The sequence below is a fragment of the Lonchura striata genome, chromosome 28 (assembly GCF_046129695.1).
Source record: "Lonchura striata isolate bLonStr1 chromosome 28, bLonStr1.mat, whole genome shotgun sequence".
Taxonomy (NCBI): Eukaryota; Metazoa; Chordata; class Aves; order Passeriformes; family Estrildidae; genus Lonchura; species Lonchura striata.
The window spans coordinates 7,754,761-7,777,777 of NC_134630.1; the positions used below are offsets into that span (position 1 = coordinate 7,754,761).

At 64.7% G+C, this 23,017-nt stretch overlaps 1 protein-coding gene across 1 annotated transcript; it reads left to right on the top strand.

Moving 5' to 3' along the window:
- Positions 1 to 18,129, top strand: ANO8 (anoctamin 8). Its single transcript, XM_077788748.1, has 19 exons — positions 1 to 101; positions 3,559 to 3,669; positions 4,483 to 4,615; positions 5,702 to 5,840; positions 6,842 to 6,938; positions 7,649 to 7,765; positions 7,861 to 7,988; positions 8,614 to 8,775; positions 9,509 to 9,661; positions 10,388 to 10,514; positions 10,594 to 10,649; positions 11,019 to 11,093; positions 11,827 to 11,970; positions 13,180 to 13,839; positions 14,121 to 14,312; positions 15,269 to 15,400; positions 15,940 to 16,050; positions 17,046 to 17,207; positions 17,674 to 18,129. Exons 1-19 carry the CDS (start codon positions 2 to 4, stop codon positions 18,127 to 18,129), a joined length of 3,255 nt encoding a protein of 1,084 aa, XP_077644874.1. The 5' UTR covers position 1.
- Positions 18,130 to 23,017: the final 4,888 nt, after the last annotated feature.

The window sequence follows — 23,017 nt, forward strand, 5'->3', positions numbered from 1 at the left end:
CATGCCCGAGCCGCCGGCCGCGGCGCAGGACGGAGAGCGGCCCCGGCGGGCCCCGGCCGCGGAGGAGCGAGCGGAACCGGCGGCCCCCACCGGAGTGCTGGGTACGGGAACCGGCGGCTGCGGGGGGGCTGCGGGAGAACCGGGAGGGCGCACGGGGCGGGCCGGGATGCGGCTCGCTGCGGATGCGGCTCCCCGGGACCGCCCCGGGCGGGGGGGGGGGCGGTGTCGGTGCTGCCGGTGGAGCTCTGAGCATCCCCCGGTACCGGCACGGCTCCGAGCCCCCCGCCCGTGGGGGTCCCGCCTCATGGGGGGTCTGTGGCTCTCCGGTGGTCGCGGCTGATTTTGTGTCACCCCCCCCGCCCCGAGCCCCCCCGGGATGGGGCTGGCAGCGGGCTCGGTGTCCCCGCGTCACCGGTGACATCGCCACGGCCCCGGTGTCCCCCGCCCCGGGAAGGTTTTGTCCCCGGCCAGGCCCGTGCCCCCGGCCCGCGGGGGGTGGCGCAGCTGGCAGCCTTTGTGTCGCTGTCCCCACGCTGTCGCGGGGGTCTCCTCCCCCGCCGTCCCCCGCTCGGGGTCCCCGCGGCGCGGCGGGCGGCAGGGCCCGGTGGCGGCCGTGCCACCGAGCGGGGCTCCCGGCGCGGGTGGGTGACCCACTTCGTGCCCCCCCCGGGGACACCGCTCGGTCCCGGGCCGCGCCGGTCCCCGCCACGCCGCAGCTCCGGTGACCTTAGCCCGGGAGCCAAGGTGAGCGGCACGGCCGGCGGCAATCGGGGACGAGCGGGGGGGACCCGGGGGTGGCACAGGGCGCGCCGGCCCCGCCGAGCCCCGGGCGCCGCTTGGGTGGTGGCACCGCGCGTCGGGAGCGGCTGCGGGGACGGCGGGTGGCGGTCACCCCCAAACCGGGCCAGCCCGGGGGTGCTGGGGACCCCCGCTCCCCGTGACCTTGGGCAGGGAAAGCCCCCCGGGCCCGGCTCTGTGCCCCGGGGCGGGCATTGCCCCACGCGGGTGGCAGTGCCGCGGGTGCCCGCGCCGGGTGGCACCGCTGCGGGCAGGACATGAATAATGCAGCGTGGGTGAGCTCAGCCCGGCCGCGTCACCCGGCTGCCCGGCAGGGTGGCACGGCCACCGCCACCAGCGCCCTGTGGCACCGCTACCAGTGCCCTGTGCCAGCGCCACCAGCGCCCTGTGCCACTGCCTCCACCGCCACCAGTGCCCTGTGCCACCGCCACCAGCACCCTGTGCCACCGCCACCAGCGCCCTGTGCCACTGCCACCATTGCCCTGTGCCACTGCCACCAACGCCCTGTGCCACCGCCACCAGTGCCCTGTGCCACCGCCACCAGCGCCCTGTGCCACCGCCACCAGTGCCCTGTGCCACCGCCACCAGCGCCCTGTGCCACCGCCACCAGCGCCCTGTGCCACTGCCACCATTGCCCTGTGCCACTGCCACCATTGCCCTGTGCCACTGCCACCAACGCCCTGTGCCACCGCCACCAGTGCCCTGTGCCAGCGCCCTGTGCCACTGCCACCATCGCCCTGTGCCAGCGCCCTGTGCCACTGCCACCATTGCCCTGTGCCACTGCCACCAACGCCCTGTGCCACCGCCACCAGTGCCCTGTGCCACCGCCACCAGCGCCCTGTGCCACTGCCACCAGTGCCCTGTGCCAGCGCCCTGTGCCACTGCCTCCAGCGCCCTGTGCCACCGCCACCAGCGCCCTGTGCCACTGCCACCATCGCCCTGTGCCAGCGCCCTGTGCCACTGCCTCCAGCGCCCTGTGCCACTGCCACCAGTGCCCTGTGCCAGCGCCACCAGCGCCCTGTGCCACTGCCACCAGTGCCCTGTGCCAGGGCCACCAGCGCCCTGTGCCACTGCCACCATCGCCCTGTGCCAGCGCCCTGTGCCACTGCCTCCAGCGCCCTGTGCCACTGCCACCAGTGCCCTGTGCCAGCGCCACCAGCGCCCTGTGCCAGCGCCACCAGCACCCTATGCCACTGCCACCAGTGCCCTGTGCCACTGCCACCAGCGCCCTGTGCCACTGCCACCAGCACCCTGTGCCACTGCCACCAGCGCCCTGTGCCACTGCCACCAGCGCCCTGTGCCCGCCGGGCATGCTGGTAGCCCCGCAGGGTCATATCTCGATGGCCTGGCACCCTGAAACACTGGCACCCTGAAACACTGGCACCCTGAAATACCTGCACCCTAAAATACCTGCACCCTGAAACACTGGTACCCTGAAATAGCTGCACCATAAAACATTGGCACCCTGAAACACTGGCACCCTGAAATACCTCCACCCTGACTGGCACCCTGAAATACCTGCAGCCTAAAACACTGGCACCCTAAAATAGCTGCACCCTAAAACATTGGCACCCTGAAACACTGGCACCCTGAAATGCCTGCAGCCTGAAATACCTGCACCCTGACTGGCACCCTGAAATACCTGCAGCCTGAAACACTGGCATGCTAATACCTGCACCCTGAAATACCTGCACCCTGAAATACCTGCACCCTGAAATACCTGCACCCCAACACCTCGGCGCCCTGGCACCCAATACCTTGATACCCCTGGCATCCCGATACCCTGGCACCCCTAAACCCCAAGTCCCTGGTAGCCGGGCACCCCACTGCCCCTCACCCTGGCACCCCATTTCCCCCGCACCCCAGGGCAGGACACCGCGGGGCGGCTGGCAGCCTGGCGCTGTCCCCAAGTGCCACCCGCAGCTCGGGGCCAGCGCAGCCTTTCAGAGCCCAGCGGGGCGCGGAGTTTGGGGGTTCCCAGCCGAGGGTTTGGGGTGCCTTCCCTGGCATCAGCGGCTCTGGCATTTCCTGTTTTCCCCCGCGGTTTCCGCCACCCCGAGCCCTTCCCAGCCCTGGGGCACCGCGACGTCCCCGGCCGAGGAGGGGACACTGAGGCACGAGGGGACACTGAGGCACGAGGGGACACTGAGGCACGAGGGGAAGCGACAAACGGGGGGTCCCCACGCCATCGGGGACCTCCGTCCCCGCCAGCTGCGGGTGGATTTTTTGGGGTGCCCCCCTGTCCCCACCCTCCCGGGGCGGCGCTCTGGGGACGGCGGGCCCGGGGACGGCGGCCGCGTCCCCGCGGTGCCGCCGCCACCGGGACCGTGCCCATCCCTCCCCATCCATCCCCGTCTCCATGGAGACCGGCTGCGGCTCCCGATCCCCGCTCCTGCTGCGCTTCGCCGTCCCCCGGAGCAGCGGGAGGAGCCGAGAGCCTTGGGGACGCTCCGAGGGGACATCCCGCGGCGTTGGGGCTCCTCCCCGCAGCTGTCGGTGCCGGTTTGGGGATTTTCCGCAGGAGAAATCCGATGCCGTGACCCGGCACGGCCGGGCTGGGGGCGGCCCGGGGCGGTCCCGCGGGGTCCCGGGGCGGTCCCGCGGGGTCCCGGGGCGGTCCCGCGGGGTCCCGGGGCGGTCCCGCGGGGTCCCGGGGCGGTCCCGCGGGGTCCCGGGGCGGTCCCGCGGGGTCCCGGGGCTCCGGGGCCGTCTGGGATCCGCTGCCCGGGGATCCTGATCCCTGCCCGCCTCCCCCGGCAGATAAACTCTTCGGGAAGCGGCTGCTCCAGGCCGGGCGCTACATCATGTCCCACAAGGCCTGGATGAAAACCGTGCCCACGGAGAACTGCGACGTGCTCATGACATTCCCGGGTAGGGACGGGAAACCGGGACCGGGAAAACCGGGATCGGGGGGGGACCGGGAAAACCGGGATCGGGTAGGACTGGGAAAACCGGGATTGGGGTGGGACCGGCAAAACCGGGATCGGGTGGGACTGGGAAATCCGGGATTCGGGGTGTGACTGGGGAATCCAGGATAGGGATGTACCCAGGAAAATCTGGGATAGCCGAGGTAGGAGGGGGTGGGGATGGTGGGGGGAGCCCGGGAGGTGGCGGTGGGGATGGGGGATGGGGGATTGGGGGTGGAAGATTAGGGATGGGAGATGGGGAATGGGGGATTGGGGATTTGGGATTGGGGATTGGGGATGGGGGATTGGGGATGGGGGATTGGGGATGGGGGATTGGGGCGGGAGGGGGACGTGGGATCTTGGGAGGAATGAGGGATGTGAGGAGGGATGGGGGTGTGGGAAGGGATGGGGAATGTGTGGATGGATGGGGAGCGGGATGAGGGACATGGGGACGGGTGAGGACTGGGACAGGGACACCTGGGGGGATGAGAACAGGGATGAGGGACACCTGGGGGTTTGGGGACCAGGACAGGGACACCTGGGGGTTTGGGGACAGGGATGAGGGACACCTGGGGGTTTGGGGACCAGGACAGGGACACCTGGGGGTTTGGGGACAGGGATGAGGGACACCTGGGGGTTTGGGGACCAGGACAGGGACACCTGGGGGTTTGGGGACAGGGATGAGGGACACCTGGGGGTTTGGGGACCGGGACAGGGACACGCGGCAGGCTGGGGACAGGGACACCGTGTCGGGACACGCGCGGCGCTGTCCCCGCAGACAGCACGGATGACCACACGCTGCTGTGGCTGCTGAACCACATCCGCCTGGGCATCCCCGAGCTGATCGTGCAGGTGCGGCACCACCGCCACACGCGCGTCTACGCCTTCTTCGTCACCGCCACCTACGAGAGGTGCGTGCTGTCCCCAGCGTGTCCCCCGCGTGTCCCCCGCGTGTCCCAGAGTGTCCCCCGCGTGTCCCCAGTGCTGTTGAGACAGACAGAAAATGTAACAGGGTAGAAATCCGTTTAAATGCAGGTGAAATCCAAATTTGGGCTCGCTAACAGAAGTGAAGTATGCTGTTTAGTCTGGTAACTGCAGCACCAGCAAAGTTGCCCCAGCTAAGAATTACACAAATTCTAATTTCCATCAAGAATGCAAATTTCCACACTAAAAAGATAAGAGATAAGAGATAAGAAAGACTCCTCGGACCTTGAAACAGCTCAGAGTGACCCAGGAGTTCTTTCTGTACTTTCTGACAAAAGCTGAGTACAAATGTAACCAGCTGTCGACATCAGCAGAAGAATATGCATGAACCTATTGTGAAATTATATGAATTCATTTATTAATTAAGGGTAATTAGTTGAGGGTGATAAAAAGGAGTGGGAGTTCTCGGGCTTGCACACGTCCATTGAAGGGGAAAGGTCCCCGCACTGGCGCTGTAACAATGAACGAACGTGCCATCCCTGCAAAGCCTGAGCGGGTTTTTGGGGTTCCAATTTGCTGCGCGGGGAGGACGAGATGCAAAGGCTGATCGGGTTTTTTTGGGGTTCCAGTTTGCTGTGCGGGGTGGATGAGATGCAAAGCCTGAGCGGGATTTGGGGTTCCAGTTTGCTGTGCGGGGTGGATGAGATGCAAAGGCTGAGTGGGGTTTTTGGGGTTCCAGTTTCCTGTGCGGGGTGGACGAGATGCAAAGCCTGAGCGGGTTTTTGGGGTTCCAGTTTCCTGTGCGGGGTGGACGAGATGCAAAGGCTGAGTGGGGTTTTTGGGGTTCCAGTTTCCTGTGCGGGGTGGACGAGATGCAAAGGCTGAGTGGGGTTTTTTGGGGTTCCAGTTTGCTGCACGGGGTGGATGAGATGCAAAGGCTGAGCGGGTTTTTGGGGTTCCAGTTTGCTGCACGGGGTGGATGAGATGCAAAGGCTGAGCGGGGTTTTTGGGGTTCCAGTTTGCTGTGTGGGGTGGACGAGATGCAAAGGCTGAGCGGGTTTTTGGGGTTCCAGTTTGCTGCGCGGGGCGGACGAGATGGGGCTGCGCAAGCCGGTGAAGGCCGAGTTCGGGGGCGGCATGCGCGGCTTCTCCTGCGAGGAGGATTACATCTACGAGAACATCGAGAACGAGCTCGGCTTCTTCAGCTCCCAGGTGGGCCCCGGGGACGGGCTGAGGGGTACGGGGTACGGGGTGAGGGGTACGGGGTGTGGGATATGGGATATGGGATATGGGATATGGGGTATGGGATATGGGATATGGGGTATGGGATATGGGATATGGGATATGGGGTATGGGATATTGGATATGGGATATTGGATATGGGATATGGGATATGGGGTATGGGATATGGGATATGGGATATGGGATATGGGGTATGGGATATGGGATATGGGATATGGGATATGGGATATGGGGTATGGGATATGGGGTATGGGATATGGGGTATGGGGTATGGGATATGGGATATGGGGTATGGGATATGGGATATGGGGTATGGGATATGGGGTATGGGGTGTGAGATATGGGGTATGGGGTATGGGATATGGGATATGGGGTGTGGGATATGGGGTATGGGGTATGGGATATGGGATATGGGATATGGGGTATGGGATATGGGATGTGGGATATGGGATATGGGATATGGGATATGGGGTGTGGGATATGGGGTATGGGATATGGGATACGGGGTATGGGATATGGGGTATGGGGTGTGGGAATATGGAATTATGGGGATATTGGATATGGGATATGAGTATATGGGATTATGGGGACAGGGGACATGGGGAGGTTGGGTGAGGATTCAGCCACCCCCAGCACTGGGGACAGGGCCGGGGACATGGTGGGGACATGGTGGGGACACGCTGGGAGCACACCGGGGACACACCGGGAACACACCGGGAACACGCCAGGGACATGCCAGGGACATGCCAGGGATACACCGGGGACATGGTGGGTACACGCCAGGGACATGCCAGGGACATGCCAGGGATACACCGGAGACATGGTGGGTACACGCCAGGGACATGCTGGGGACATGGTGGGTACACGCTGGGAACACACCGGGGACACGCCGGGGACACACCAGGATCATGCCAGGGACATGCCAGGGACATGCCAGGGACATGCCAGGGACATGCCAGCACGTCCCGCAGGAGCGGCAGAGCATCATCCGCTACTGGCTGGAGAACCTGCGGGCCAAGCAGGGCGAGTCCCTGCACAACATCCACTTCCTGGAGGGACAGCCCATCAGTGAGTGCGGCACGCCTGGCACTGCCGGGGCACGGGTGGCACTGCCGGGGCACGGGTGGAACTGCCGGGGCACGGGTGGCACTGCCAGGGCTCCCGTGGCACTGCCGGGGCACCGGTGGCACTGCCGGGGCACCGGTGGCACTGCCGGGGCACGGGTGGAACTGCCGGGGCACGGGTGGAACTGCCGGGGCACCGGTGGCACTGCCAGGGCACCGGTGGCACTGCCAGGGCTCCCGTGGCACTGCCACTGCGGGGTCATGGCGGGCACAGAGCCCCCATTGTCCCTGTCCCCACTGTCCCTGTCCCCACTGTCCCTGTCCCAGCCCCACCAGCCCAGGGCCATGTGGGGTGGCAGTGGGGTCCTGGGGGGGGCTGGCCGTGTCCCCGCTGTCCCCAGTGTCCCTGACCCCCTGTTCCCATCCCTGGGCAGGGTTTGTAGGATCATGGTGGGCACAGAACTGTCCCCACTGTCCCTCTGTCCCCACTGTCCCTCTGTCCCCTCTGTCCCTCTGTCCCCACTGTCCCTCTGTCCCCTCTGTCCACTCTATCCCCACTGTCCCCACTGTCCCTCTGTCCCCACTGTCCCCACTGTCCCTCTGTCCCCACTGTCCCCTCTGTCCCCATCCCTCCTCCCCCACAGCGGGGCCACGCGGGTGGCCGCGTGTCCCCGGCCGTGTCCCCGTGTCCCTGACGCGTGTCCCCGGGGCCAGTCCCGGAGCTGGCGGCGCGGGGCGTGATCCAGCAGCTCTTCCCGCTGCACGAGCAGAGGATCCTCAAGCGCCTGATGAAGTCCTGGGTGCAGGCGGTGTGCGAGGCGCAGCCGCTCGGTGAGAGCCCAGGAGGCTTCTTGGGGTTCGTTTGGGGTGACCCCAGCGGGGGTTTGGGGTCCCAGCCCCGCTGATGTCCCCTGTGCCCCGCCCAGATGACATCTGTGACTATTTTGGGGTGAAGATCGCCATGTACTTTGCCTGGCTGGGCTTCTACACCTCAGCCATGGTGTACCCGGCCGTGTTCGGCTCCATCCTCTACACCTTCACCGACAGCGACCAGGTGGGGCCTTCAGGCTCACGGGGGGCTCCCGACCTCCCTGGAGGGTTCCCAGCCCCTCGCTGGAGGGTTCCCATCTCTCCTTGTGGGGTTCCCATCCCTCCCTGAAGGGTTCCCATCTCTCCTTGTGGGGTTTTCCATTCCCTCTTGGGGTTCCCATCCCTCCCTGGAGGGTTCCCATCCCTCCTTGTGGGGTTCTCATCCATCCTTAAGGGGTTCCCATCCTCCTTGTGGGTTCTCATCTCTCCTTGTGGGTTCCCATCCTCCTTGTGGGTTCTCATCTCTCCTTGTGGGTTCCCATCTCTCCTTGGGTTCCCATCCCTCCCTGGAGGGTTCCCATCCCTCTTTGGGGTTCCCATCCATCCTTGTGGGGTTCCCATCCATCCTTGTGGGGTTCCCATCTCTCCTTGGGGGGTTCTCCATCCTTCCTTGGGGTTACCATCTCTCCTTGGGGGGTTCCCCTCCTTCCCTGAGGGATCCCCTCCCTCTTCCTCCCACTTTTCCCTCAATCCCCCCCAGCCGTTCCCTGCAGGCTGGGGGGACTCCCAACGCCCCGGGGCTGGGTTTGGGGGCTGTTGGGGCCGGGAGGGGACCGGCCCCGCTGCAGTCGGCGCCGTCCGTCCCCCAGACCAGCCAGGACATCTCCTGCGTGGTCTTCGCCATCTTCAACGTGGTCTGGGCCACGCTGTTCCTGGAGGAGTGGAAGCGCCGCGGCGCCGAGTTCGCCTACAAGTGGGGGACGCTGGACACGCCCGCGGAGTCCCTGGAGGAGCCCCGGCCCCAGTTCCGGGTCAGACCCCGGCACTGGGGCCCTTGGGAGGGGTCCCGGCCCCTGGGGGATCCCAACCCACGAGGGGGTCCCAGTCCTGGGGGATTCTGTCCCTTTTGGGGGGTCCCATCCCTTTTGGGGGATCCCATCCCTTTGGATGATCCCATCCCTTTGGGGTGTCCCATCCCTTTTGGGGGTCCCATCCCTTTTGGGGTGTCCCATTCCTTTGGATGATCCCATCCCTTTTGGGGTGTCCCATCCCTTTTGGGGGTCCCATCCCTTTTGGGGTGTCCCATCCCTTTGGATGATCCCATCCCTTTTGGGGTGTCCCATCCCTTTTGGGGTATCCCATCCCTTTTGGGGTATCCCATCCCTTTGGGGTGTCCCATCCCTTTGGATGATCCCATCCCTTTGGATGATCCCATCCCTTTTGGGGGTCCCATCCCTTTTGGGGTATCCCATCCCTTTGGATGATCCCATCCCTTTTGGGGTGTCCCATCCCTTTTGGGGTATCCCATCCCTTTTGGGGTATCCCATCCCTTTGGGGTGTCCCATCCCTTTGGATGATCCCATCCCTTTGGATGATCCCATCCCTTTGGGGTGTCCCATCCCTTTGGATGATCCCATCCCTTTGGATGATCCCATCCCTTTGGATGCTCCCACCCCTTTGGGGGTGTCCCACCCCTTTGGGGTCCCTTGGGGCACCCGTCCCCGGGGCTGCGCGGGCACCGGGTGCCACGGCCGTGCTCCACAGGGCACGAGGCGCATCAGCCCCGTCACCAGCGCCGAGGAGTTCTACTACCCGCCCTGGAAGCGCCTCCTGTTCCAGAGCCTCGTCAGCCTCCCGGTGTGCCTGGCCTGCCTCGCCCTCGTCTTCCTCCTCATGCTCGGCTGCTTCCAGCTCCAGGTGGGGCCCGGCCCGCGGCCGCGCTGCCGCTGGGGACGGGGACAGAGGTGCTGGGGACGGGGACAGAGGTGCTGGGGACTGTGACAGTGGTGCTGGGGACAGGGACAGTGGCACTGGGGACAGGGACAGTGGCACTGGGGACGGGGACAGAGGTGCTGGGGACTGTGACAGTGGTGCTGGGGACAGGGACAGTGGCACTGGGGACAGGGACAGTGGCACTGGGGACGGGGACAGAGGTGCTGGGGACAGGGACAGAGGTGCTGGGGACAGGGACAGTGGCACTGGGGACGGGGACAGAGGTGCTGGGGACGGGGACAGAGGTGCTGGGGATGGGGACAGAGGTGCTGGGGATGGGGACAGTGGCACTGGGGACAGGGACAGTGGTGCTGGGGACGGGGACTGTGGCACTGGGGACGGGGACTGTGGCACTGGGGACGGGGACAGAGGTGCTGGGGACAGGGACAGTGGCGCTGGGGACGGGGACAGTGGTGCTGGGGACGGGGACAGAGGTGCTGGGGACGGGGACAGTGGCGCTGCTCCTGCTCCTGGTGCTGGGCTTGATTCTGTTCGTGATCCTGCCCTGATTGTCTCCCTGTCCCCATCCCTGTCCCTGTCCCTGTCCCATCCATGTCCCCTCTGTCCCGTCCCTGTCCCTGTCCCATCCCTGTCCCTTCCCTGTCCCATCCCTGTCCCTGTCCCCTCCCTGTCCCGTCCCTGTCCCCACAGGAGTTCGTGCTCAGCGTTCAGGAGCTGCCGCGCGTCCTTCGCTTCCTGCCCAAAATCATCCTGGCCGTCATTGTCACCGCCTGTGACGAGCTCTACAAGAAAGTGGCCTTGTGGCTCAATGACATGGGTGCGTTGGGGACCCTGGGGTGGCCCCGGGGTGGCCCTGGGACCCCCCGAGCCCCCCTGACCCCGCCCGTGCCCTGCAGAGAATTATCGGCTGCAGAGCGCCTACGAGAAACACCTGATCATCAAAATCGTCCTGGTGAGGGGACAGGGGACAGGGGACACGGGGGGGACTGGGGGGACTGGGGACATGGGGGACACTGGGGGGTCTGGGGGGACTGGGGACACAGGGGGCACTGGGGGGACAGGTGACATGGGGGACACTGGGGGACTGGAGAGGTCCTGGCAGCTCTTGCTGAGGGGACACTGGGGGGGACTGGAGGGGTCCCAGTGGCTCTCGGTGAGGGACAGAGGGGACCAGAAAGGTCCAGGAGGGACAGAGGGGACCCGAGGGGTCTTGGCAGCTGCAGAGGTGACAGATGGGGCTGGAGCTGTCACAGAGGGGACGCCGAGGTGACACCGAGGTGACTCCGAGGTGACCGAGCTGCCACCCCCCTGTCACCACCAGTTCCAGTTCGTCAATTCCTACCTGAGCCTTTTCTACATCGGATTCTACCTCAAGGACATGGAGCGCCTCAAGGAGGTGAGGGGACCCTGCCGGGGTGGCCGGTGTCCCCAGAGTGTCCCCAGCACCCCTCCACCACCACCACCACCACCACCGCATCCCCCGGTGTCCCCACGCGTGTCCCCGCCGAGGCGCGGCTCAGGCGCCCAGCACGGCTCACGGCCACATCTCTGTGTCCCTGTGGTGTCCCCGTGGTGTCCCTGGTGTCCCTGTGGTGTCCCTGGTGTCCCTGTGGTGTTCCTGGTGTCCCTGTGGTGTCCGTGGTGTCCCCGTGGTGTCCCTGGTGTTGGTGTCCCTTGTGTCCCTGGTGTCCCTGGTGTCCCTGTGGTGTCCCCGTGGTGTCCCTGGTGTCCCTGGTGTTGGTGTCCCTGGTGTCCGTGGTGTCCCCGTGGTGTTCCTGGTGTCCCCGTGGTGTCCCCGTGGTGTTCCTGGTGTCCCTGTGGTGTCCCTGGTGTCCCTGGTGTCCCTGTGGTGTCCCCGTGGTGTCCCTGGTGTTGGTGTCCCTGGTGTCCCTGGTGTCCCCGTGGTGTCCCCGTGGTGTTCCTGGTGTCCCTGTGGTGTCCCTGGTGTCCCTGGTGTCCCCGTGGTGTCCCTGGTGTTGGTGTCCCTTGTGTCCCTGGTGTCCCTGGTGTCCGTGGTGTCCCCGTGGTGTCCCTGTGGTGTCCCTGGTGTTGGTGTCCCTGTGGTGTCCCTGGTGTCCCTGGTGTCCGTGGTGTCCCTGGTGTTGGTGTCCCTTGTGTCCCTTCCGCAGCTCCTGCTCATCCTGTCCCTGTCGCAGAGCCTCGCGCGGCAGCTCCGGGAGGCTCTGCTCCCCTCCATCCTCCTCCACCTCCACCTCTCCCTCATCTTCCTCAGGCGCCTCCTGCGCCTTTGCTGGACCCTGGCACTATCCAAAGTAGGAGCGCGGGGACACCGGGGGACAGCCGGGGACAGACAGGGGACAGCAGGGGACAGACAGGGGACAGCTGGGGACAGACAGGGGACAGCCCAGGGACAGCTGGGGGACAGCAGGGGACAGACAGGGGGACAGCTGGGGACAGCAGGGGACAGTCGGGGACAGACAGGGGACAGACAGGGGACAGCCGGGGGACAGCAGGGGACAGTCGGGGACAGCTTGGGGACAGCTGGGGACAGACAGGGGACAGCCGGGGGAAACCTGGGGACAGCTGGGGGACAGCTGGGGACAGCACGGGGACAGCCGGGGGACAGACAGGGGGACAGCTGGGGACACCAGGGGACACGAGGGGACACCGGGGGACAGCTGGGGACAGCTGGGGGACAGCCGGGGGACAGACAGGGGGACAGCTGGGGACACCAGGGGACACGAGGGGACACCGGGGGACAGCTGGGGACAGCCGGGGACAGCTGGGGACAGACAGGGGACAGCCGGGGACAGCTGGGGACAGACAGGGGACAGACAGGGGACAGCCCAGGGACAGCCGGGGACAGCTGGGGACAGACAGGGGACAGCCCAGGGACAGCCGGGGGACAGCAGGGGACAGTCGGGGACAGCTTGGGGACAGCTGGGGACAGACAGGGGACAGCCGGGGGAAACCTGGGGACAGCTGGGGGACAGCTGGGGACAGCACGGGGACAGCCCAGGGACAGCCGGGGACAGCTGGGGACACCAGGGGACACGAGGGGACACCGGGGGACAGCTGGGGACAGCCGGGGACAGCTGGGGGACAGCCGGGGGACAGACAGGGGGACAGCTGGGGACACCAGGGGACACGAGGGGACACCGGGGGACAGCTGGGGACAGCCGGGGACAGCTGGGGACAGACAGGGGACAGCCGGGGACAGCAGGGGAGGAGTACGGGACAGCGGGGAGGAGCAGGGACAGCACCGGGACACCGGGGACAGCGGGGAGGAGCAGGGACAGCACGGGGACACCGGGGACAGCGGGGAGGAGCAGGGACAGCACCGAGGACACCGGGGACAGCGGGGAGGAGCAGGGATGGCACAGGAGGAGCGGGGACAGCCGGGGGACACCGGGGACAGCGGGGAGGAGCAGGCGGCGCTGAAGCGGACAGGAGCCCCGCGGGCCAGGCCGGGGGGACACGGCCGGGGCCGGGGTGACAGCGTGGCCGCCGTGTCCCCGCAGACGCTGGCCACGCTGCTGATCACGCGGCAGCTGCTGCAGAACGTGCGGGAGGTGTCGCAGCCGCACCTGTACCGGCGCCTCCGCCGCGCCCGGCTCGGCGAGCGCGGCGTGCGGCAGCTCGGCCGCGCCCTGCTCCGCCTGCTCGCCCCGCGGCCGGCCCCGCTCGGCCCGCCCGAGCCGCCCCGCGGCCGCAAGAAGTGTCTGAACGGCGGCTGCGGCGTGCCCGAGGAGGACGAGGACGAGGAGGAGCAGCGGGAGCGGCGCGGCTCGGACGCCGAGGAGGAGGAGGGCGCGCTGGACTGCGGGCTGAAGCTGCGGAGGGTGAGCTTCGTGGAGCGCGGCGAGCGGCGAGCGGAGCCCGCCGGCCCCGAGGACGAGCCCTTCCTGGAGGAGGGCAGCCCCACCATGGTGGAGAAGGGCATGGACCCCGCGGCCGTCTTCGAGCTCTGCGAGGAGGAGGAGGAGGCCGAAGCGCAGCCCGGCAGCCCCGGCAGGGCGGCGGAGCCGGCGGTGCCGGCGAGGAGGAGGAGGAGGGAGGAGGAGGAGGGCGACGAGGAAGGGAGGAAGCGCAACCGCGCCTCGTGGATTGACCCCCCCGAGGAGGATTACTCCACGCAGCTGACGCAGGCCGAGGTGGAGAGCTGCATGAAGAAGTACGAGGTGGGTGGCTTGTGTCCCCTTCGTCCCCCTGTCCCTGGACCTGCTGGGTTCCCCAAGGTGTCCCGTGGGCTCCCCGAGGTGTCCCCGTGGCCATCAGGACCCCCAAGGTGTCCCTGGGGCTGGTGGCCTCTCAAAGTGTCCCCGTGGCCATCAGGACCACCAGGGTGTCCCGTGGGCTCCCTGAGGTGTCCCTGTGGCCGGTGGCCTCCCGAGGTGTCCCTTCCCGAGGTGTCCCACCCTGGAGCCCCCCCTGACGCCGGCGGTGGCACCGCTGTCCCCAGGACACCTTCCAGGACTACCAGGAGATGTTCATCCAGTTCGGCTACGTGGTGCTCTTCTCCTCGGCCTTCCCGCTGGCGGCCGCCTGCGCACTGCTCAACAACGTCATCGAGATCCGCAGCGACGCCTTCAAGCTCTGCAGCGGCCTGCAGAGACCCTTCGGCCAGCGCGTGGCCAGCATCGGCCAGTGGCAGGTGGGGACAGGGACGGGGACGGGGACACGGGGACACAGCGGGGACAGGGACACAGGGACATGGAGACACAGTGGGGACACAGTGGGGACACAGTGGGGACACAGTGGGGACAGGGACACGGGGACACGGGGACACAGCGGGGATACAGCAGGGACAGGGACATGGGGACAGCGGGGACAGTGGGGACAGGGACACGGGGACACAGCAGGGACAGCAGGGACACAGTGGGGACACAGCAGGGACAGGGACACGGGGACACAGTAGGGACACAGTGGGGACACAGCGGGGACAGGGACACGGGGACACAGCGGGGACAGGGACACGGGGACACAGCGGGGACAGTGGGGACAGGGACACGGGGACACAGCGGGGACACAGCGGGGACAGGGACACAGGGACAGCAGGGACACAGGGACATGGAGACACAGTGGGGACAGGGACACGGGGACACAGGGACATGGGGACAGGGACATGGGGTCACAGCAGGGACAGCAGGGAACAGGGACAATGAGGACAGTGGGGACACGGGGACACAGTGGAGACACAGCAGGGACAGCAGGGACATGGGGACACACTGAGGACACAGCGGGGACACAGGGACAACAGGGGCACGGGGATGGGGACACAGGGACAGCAGGGACACAGTGGGGACAGCAGGGACATGGGGACAGTGAGGACAGTGGGGACATGGGGACATGGGGACACAGCGGGGACAGCAGGGACACAGCAGGGACATGGGGACAATGAGGACAGTGGGGACATGGGGACATGGGGACACAGCGGGGACACAGGGATAGGGACGTGGGGACACAGCAGGGACACAGCAGGGACATGGGGACACAGGGACACAACAAAAAAAAAACAAAAAAATGCATTCCAATAAGCTCGTAAATAATCAACCACCACCAAACCTTCCCACGCCAATTAACACACCAATTAAATCCGGGCCCTTGCAGGCGGTGATGGAGGCCATGGGCGTGCTGGCCATCGTGGTGAACTGCTACCTGCTGGCGCAGTGCGGGCAGCTGCGGCGCCTCTGCCCCTGGCTCAGCCCCGAGGGCGCCATCGTCTCCGTGGTGGTGCTGGAGGTACCGGCCCGGCGGGGCTGGGGGCCCCTGAGGTCACCCCGGGGTCCCCTGGGGTCACCCTGGACTGTGGGGTCCCCAGTTGGGTCAGGGGGATTGGGGTCACCCTGGGGTCTGGGGTCCCCAATTGGATTGGTGGGATTGGGGTCACCCCGAGGTGTGGGGTCCCCAGTTGGGTCAGGGGGATTGGGGTCACCCCGGGGTGTGGGATCAGCAGGGTTGGGGTCACTCCAGGGGTCTGGGGGCTCCCAATTGGTTCAGTGGGATAGGGGTCACCCCAGGGTCACCCCGGGGTCTGGGGTCTCCAATAGGGTCAGGGGGATTGGGGTCACCCCAGGGTCACCCCAGGGTCTGGGGTCAGCAGGGTTGGGGTCACCACAGGGTTCCCACACTGGGCCAGATGTTGGGAAGGAAAGGCTGGATTTTGGGATGGAAATGTCAGATTTTGGGAAGGAAAGAATGGGATTTTGGGATGGAAGGGCGGGATTTCGGGAATGCCGGGAATGCTGAGCTGTGTCCCGTGTCCCCTGCCGTGTCCCCAGCACTTCGCCCTGCTCCTCAAGTACGTCATCCAGGTGGCCATTCCCGACATCCCCGCCTGGGTGGCCGAGGAGATGGCCAAGCTGGAGTACCAGCGCCGCGAGGCCTTCAAGGTGGCTCCTGCCGGGACGGCGTCCCCAGGGGTCCCCAAGGGTCCCCAAAGTGTCCCCAAGGCTCCCCAAGGCTCCCTAAAGTGTCCCCAGGGGTCCCCAAGGCTCCCCAGGGGTCCCTAGGGGTCCCAAAGTGTCCCCAAAGTGTCCCCAAGGCTCCCCAGGGGTCCCAAAGTGTCCCCAAAGTGTCCCCAAGGCTCCCCAAGGCTCCCTAAAGTGTCTCCAGGGGTCCCCAAGGCTCCCCAGGGCTCCCCAGGCATCCCAAAGTGTCCCCAAAGTATCCCCAAGGCTCCCCAAGGCTCCCTAAAGTGTCCCCAGGGGTCCCCAAGGCTCCCCAGGGGTCCCCAGGCATCCCAAAGTGTCCCCAAAGTGTCCCCAAGGCTCCCTAAAGTGTCTCCAGGGGTCCCCAAGGGTCCCCAAAGTGTCCCCAGGATCACTGGGCTCCCCGAGGTGTCCCCATGGCCAGTGGCCCTCCTGGTGTGTTCCCTTGCCCGGTGTCCCCTCGCTGTGCCCCAGGGGTGTCCCCATGCCCAGCGTCTCCTGGATGTGTCCTCTCCCTGTGCCACGCCCGGTGTCCCCTCCGTGTCCCCTCTGTCCCATGCCTGGTGTCCCCTCCGTGTCCCCGCTGTCCCCATGTCCCCTCGCTGTCCCCGGGCCGTGTCCCCATGTCCCCTCGCTGTCCCTGGGCCGTGTCCCCTGTCCCCATGTCCCATGTCCCCTGTGTCCCCGTGTCCCCATGTCCCCGTGTCCCCGTGTCCCCTCGCTGTCCCTGGGCCGTGTCCCCATGTCTCCATGTCCCCATGTCCCCTGTCCCCGTGTCCCCGTGTCCCCATGTCCCATGTCCCATGTCCCCGTGTCCCCATGTCCCATGTCCCCATGTCCCCGTGTCCCCGTGTCCCCATGTCCCCATGTCCCCCTGTCCCCATGTCCCCGTGTCCCCGTGTCCTCACGTCCCCATGTCCCCGTGTCCCCCTGTCCCCGTGTCCCCGTGTCCCCAGAAGCACGAGCGGCAGGCCCAGCACCACTTCCAGCAGCAGCAGCGCCGGCGGCGCGAGGAGGAGGAGCGGCAGCGCCAGGCCGAGCTCCAGGCGCGCCGCGAGCGCGACGAGGCCGCCCGGGCCGAGGCCGCGCCACCGGACCCGGGGCACGACAAGGGCCAGGTGAGCGGGGAGCGGAGCGAGGGCGAAACCCCTTAAATCGGAGCAAAACGGGCCACGGTAAACCCGCTGAATACGCTGCTTGGTCCGGTAACTGAGCCCAGCAAAACTGCCCCAGCTAAAAGAAAAAATGCAAATTTCCACACTGAAAATAGGAAATAAAAAAGTCCTCAAACCTTAAAACGGAGCAAAGTAACCCAAGAGTTCTTTCTGTACTTTCTAACAAAGACTAAGTACAAATATAACTAACTGTAATATAAAATCAGCAAAATAAATACGCACCAACCTATTATAAAATTCTATGCGTATAGAAATTAACAGAAGTAATTAAAAAAAAATGAAAAGTTCTCAAAGAGACGCACGCCCATTAAAAAGCAGGAAGCCCCGACAGCACTGCAAATGAGCATTCCCGTTCCCTACAAACCTTCATTACAATTCCAACCCGCGATTTTCCACCCTCGTTTCCCAGCCCAAGGGCAAAAGCTCCGGCGGCTCCTCCGCGCACGGCCCCGACAAGCCCAAGCGGCCGAGCTCGCTGCTGGCCACCAACAACGTGCTGAAGCTGAAGCAGATCATCCCGCTGCAGGGCCGCTTCCTGGCCGGCCCCGCCGCCGCCGGCCCCGCCGCCCGCTCGCCGCAGTCGCCCACGGGCGCCGAGAACAAGCTGCCGGCCTTCCTCAAGTTCCTGAAGCCGCCCGAGGCGCGGCGGGACGCGGGCACCGAGCGGGCGCAGTCGCCCACCAAGCCCTTCAACCCCGGCAAGCTCTTCAACTTCGGCAAGTCCGAAGCGCTCGGCGGCAACGGCGCCGCGGCCCCGCAGCCCCGGGCGGACGCGGCGCCCGGGAAGGCGCATCTCAACGAGGAGGCGCCGCGGGAGGAAGCGGAGAACCGGCCCGAGGAGGAGGGCGGCGGGGCCCGGCTCTGACCGGCGGCTCCGGGGGGTCTGGGGGGTCGGGAGGAGCCGGGTGGGGAAGGAGGGCGGCGGTGCCCGGTGCTGAGCGGGGCTCCGGGAGCTCCGGGGGCACGGGGAGCCGGTGAACCGGGGGGAGGAGGAGGAGGAGGGCGGCGGTGCCCGGTGCTGAGCGGGGCTCCGGGAGCTCCGGGGGCACGGGGAGTCGGTGAACCGGGGGGAGGAGGAGGAGGAGGGCGGCGGTGCCGGGTTCTAACCGGGGCTCCGGGAGCTCTGGGAACGGGTGAACCGGGGGGAGGAGGAGGAGGGCGGCGGTGCCCGGTTCTGAGCGGGGCTCCGGGAGCACAGGGAGCCGGTGTACCGGGAGGAAGAGGAGGAGGAGGAGGAGGGCGGCGGTGCCCGGTTCTAACCGGGACTCCGGGAGCACAGGGAGCCGGTGTACCGGGAGGAAGAGGAGGAGGAGGAGGAGGGCGGCGGTGCCCGGTTCTGAGCGGGGCTCCGGTGGTTCCGGCGGTTCCGGGAGCCGCCCGGTCCCTGCTGCGCGCGGCCGTGGCCGTGGGGAGCCTCTCGCCGCCGCTCGCCCGCGGGGCCGCACCGGGCCCGGTGGCCGCCGGCGCCGCGCTCCGCTCCGGTGCTCTGTGCTGTGTCCCGCCGTGTGCCCCCGGTCCCCCGGGCTGTGTCCCCCCGGTTCCCCCCGGTCCCACCGCTCGGAGCCGCCGCCACCGCCCCGGGGCCCGCGGGGGGACAGCGGGGGAGGCCTGAGAGCGGCGAGGCGGCGAAATCCCGGTACCGGGAGCAGGGCGCGAGTTATCCCGGTGCGGCTGGAGCATCCCGGTTTTTGGAGCGTACTGAAACTTCCCAGGCTCACCGGAGGGAGTTATCCCGGTTTTCTGGAGCATCCCGGTTTCCATGGGTACCGGGGGCAGTTATCCCGGTTTTTTGGAGCATCCCAAACTCTCCCACACTCCCGGTTCACCCCAGAGACGCCGCGCTCCAGCCTTTGGATCCTCCGGGAGCCGCATCCCGCTCCTGGAATTCCGGGAATTCCCGGGATCCCCGGGACGAGCCCGATTCAGCCGTGCCTCAGCCCTGCTCCCCCCGCCCGGATCCCGAATCCCGGATCCCGGGTGCTGAATCCCGGATCCCGGGTGCTGAATCCCGGATCCCGGGTGCTGAATCCCGGATCCCGAATCCCGGGTGCTGAATCCCGGATCCCGGGTGCTGAATCCCGGATCCCGGGTGCTGAATCCCGGATCCCGGGTGCTGAATCCCGGATCCCGAATCCCGGGTGCTGAATCCCGGATCCCGGGTGCTGAATCCCGGATCCCGGGTGCTGAATCCCGGATCCCGAATCCCGGGTGCTGAATCCCGAATCCCGGGTGCTGAATCCCGGATCCCGGGTGCTGAATCCCGGATCCCGGGTGCTGAATCCCGGATCCCGATCCCGGGTGCTGAATCCCGGATCCCGCAGACCGTTCCCGGGAATTTCCAGCCGGGAATGGGGCGCGTTTCCCGGGAATCCCGTGCATGGGCAGCGTTTCTTGCACTAAATCCCAACCCCGATCCCGCCGCCGGTGCCGCTTCTCCCAGAAAAATCCCAAATCCCCGCGGGCCGTTCCCGGCTCCAGCTCCGAATTCCCTGGAATTCCGCCGCAATGAGGGGGGGGCAGTGGGGGAGGGGGTGGGAGCCGCTTCGCTGCTGCCGCGGGAAGGAATTCCGGCATTCCCGGGATTCCGGCATTCCGGGATTCCGGCATTCCCGGGATTCCGGCATTCCCGGGATTCCGGCATTCCCGGATTCCGGCATTCCCGGGATTCCGGCATTCCCGGCATTCCGGCATTCCCGGCATTCCCGGGATTCCGGCATTCCCGGGATCGGCTTCTCCAGCGGGATCCCTGCTGGGAACGCGCTCCCTCCTTTCCCTGCTTCGCTTGGTGGCACCTGGGGACATCCATTCCCAAAGGGAAAAATCTGGGAAAACAGGAAAAAAAAACTGGGAAAAGGGAGGGGGGGGGGGGGGGGGTTGGTCCCGAGTCTCCTCCTGTTCCCTCTTCCCAAAAATCAGGTTGGAATTTTTTTGGGGTTTCCCCCCCTCCTCTTTCAAAGAATCCATGGAATTTCAAAGAATCCATGGAATTTGGGGGTTTGGGGTCTTTTTGGGAAGCGGGAGCCCAAATCGAAGCCATTTTTCAGAGCAATAAGGGCGGGAGAATCCGGGATTCCCAAGGGAAAGGCTCGGGAGCAGGAAAAATCCCGGTGGGATCGGGGAGATCTGGGAATGTGGGATGGAGATCTGGGAAGGGAAATTTGGGAACTGGGGACGGAGACTGGGATTGGGGATGGAGATTTGGGATTGGGGATGGAGATTTGGGATTGGGGATGGAGATTTGGGATTGGGGATGGAGATTTGGGAATTGGGAATGGAATTTGGGAATGTGGGGATGGAATTTTGGGATTGGGGATGGGGATTTGGGAATCTGGGACAGATTTGGGAACGCGGATGTGGGAGGATCCAAATCCGCCCATCTGCCCTGGAATATCCCGGAGAGCAAATCCCGGGAAAAGGAGCCCCGGGAACGTCGGGAATTCCGGGAAACCGAGACCCCAAAACTCCAGGAGGCTCCGGCTCCTCTTCCCTCCCTCATCCCACGGGATCTTCCCGCTCTGCCCATCCCAAAAAACCCCGGGAATGGCTTGGATCCCATTTCCCTCCGGAGCAGAGAATTCCCAGAGGGAAAAGCCCCAAATCCGGGGAATTTTTCATCCCTTTCCCAAAAAAATCTCTGGAATTTTGGAGGAGGGAAAAATTCGGAAATGGTTTTTCCTTTGATTTTTTTCCTTGGAGTGGGAATTCCAGGAAAGGAAGGAAAAGGGGGGGGAGGGGGGGTTAATTTATTTATTTTTAATTTATTTTTGTAAAATCCGCAATAAAAAGAAATTTATTTCGACAGCTCATCTGCATCTCATTTGCATAATTGAATATTCTAATTAGGATCCAGGATCCACAGCAGCATTCCCAACCTCTGGAAAATGGGATCCAAATATTCCCAAGAGCCAGGAAAGGATGGGAAAATCCGATTAAATCCTCGAAATTCCATCAATTTATTGTTTATAAAAATGTGGAATTGTTGGAAAAGAAATTCCTGGGAAAAAATTCCGATGGATATCTGGGATTTTTGCAGGAATTTTTGGGAAACTCCAGGTTTTTCCCAGCTCTGTGACCCCGGATTTTGGGTGGAAATGGAAGGATGTGAAGGGAAAATCCTGGAGCTTCCCGGGGTTTGGGAACGGCCGAATTTGGGTGGAAGATTCCCAAGAAATTCAGGATTGAGCTCGGGGATTCAGCCTCTGGGAATTCCAGGAATTCCGAGAATTCCAAGCCCTGGGGGTGTTTGGGAGCAGAGTCCCGGGATTTGGGACACGGAAAATCCCGGGATGAGGAGGGAACGGGGCAAAAAAACCCAGGAAAACCCCGGGATTTGGTGGATTTGGGGAATTCTGGGTTGGATTTTCACAGGAATTTTCCAGATTTCCTGAATGGGATCAAGGGTTCCCGGAATTCTAAGGAAAGCTGGGAATGAGCTGGAGGAGGGGGGGGATCCCAAATCCAGGGATGGGAGAACCCAAATCCAGGGATATTGGGAATTCAGGATGGGGACAGGACTCACTGCAGGGATCCCAAAGAAATCCACGGATGAGACCCCAAATCCAGGGATCCCAAATCCAGGGATCCCAAATCCAGGGATCCCAAATCCAGGGATGGGAGAACCCAAATCCAGGGATATTGGGAATTCAGGATGGGGACAGGACTCACTGCAGGGATCCCAAAGAAATCCACGGATGAGACCCCAAATCCAGGGATCCCAAATCCAGGGATCCCAAATCCAGGGATCCCAAATCCAGGGATCCCAAATCCAGGAGTCCCAAATCCAGGGATCCCAAATCCAGGGATCCCAAATCCAGGGACCCCAAATCCAGGGATCCCAAATCCAGGAGTCCCAAATCCAGGGATCCCAAATCCAGGAGTCCCAAATCCAGGGATCCCAAATCCAGGGATCCCAAATCCAGGGATCCCAAATCCAGGGATCCCAAATCCAGGAGTCCCAAATCCAGGGATCCCAAATCCAGGGATCCCAAATCCAGGGATCCCAAATCCAGGGATCCCAAATCCAGGAGTCCCAAATCCAGGGATCCCAAATCCAGGGGTCCCAAATCCAGGGACCCCAAATCCAGGGATCCCAAATCCAGGGATCCCAAATCCCAGATGCCACCCGGACCCTCCGGCGATCCCGTCGAGCTCCGGCCAATCCCAACCTTCCCCCCGGAATTCCCCACTCCCGCTTTTCCCGGGATCAATCCCCATTCCCCCTTTTCCAGGGGGAAGCAGCAGGAATTCCAGCCGGAAGTGCCAACTCTTTAATGAACATTCCCGAGCCTGCGGAACCCCGGGATCGCCCTCCTCTCCCGGAATTCCATCCGGACGTTCCTCAGATCCGCCTCCTCCGGGAGTTTCTCCAGCTGGAATCCCCACCAAAAGTAAAATCCCGGGAATTCCGCTTTTCCTTCCCCCACCCCCCTCCCCCCAACACAGCATTCCAGGAATTCCATAAAAAAACCAACCAAACAAAAAAAAAAACAAAAACAAAAACAAAAACTTGGGAAAAACGGAGGCAGAGCCAAAGTTCTGGATTGAATTCCAGTCCCAAATTCCGGGAATTCCGACGGGAGCCGCGTCCTGCTCCTCCCGAGCTTCTGCTGGAATTTTGGCCTTTCCCAGGCTGGAGCGCCGAAGGCGGATCCGGGATTTTCCAGGAAAAGGAAGGAACCTCCCCAGAGTCAGAGCCGGGAATTGGGTATGGGAATCTCCAGGAAAAATTCCCGGAGGGAGAAGGGGTGGGATTC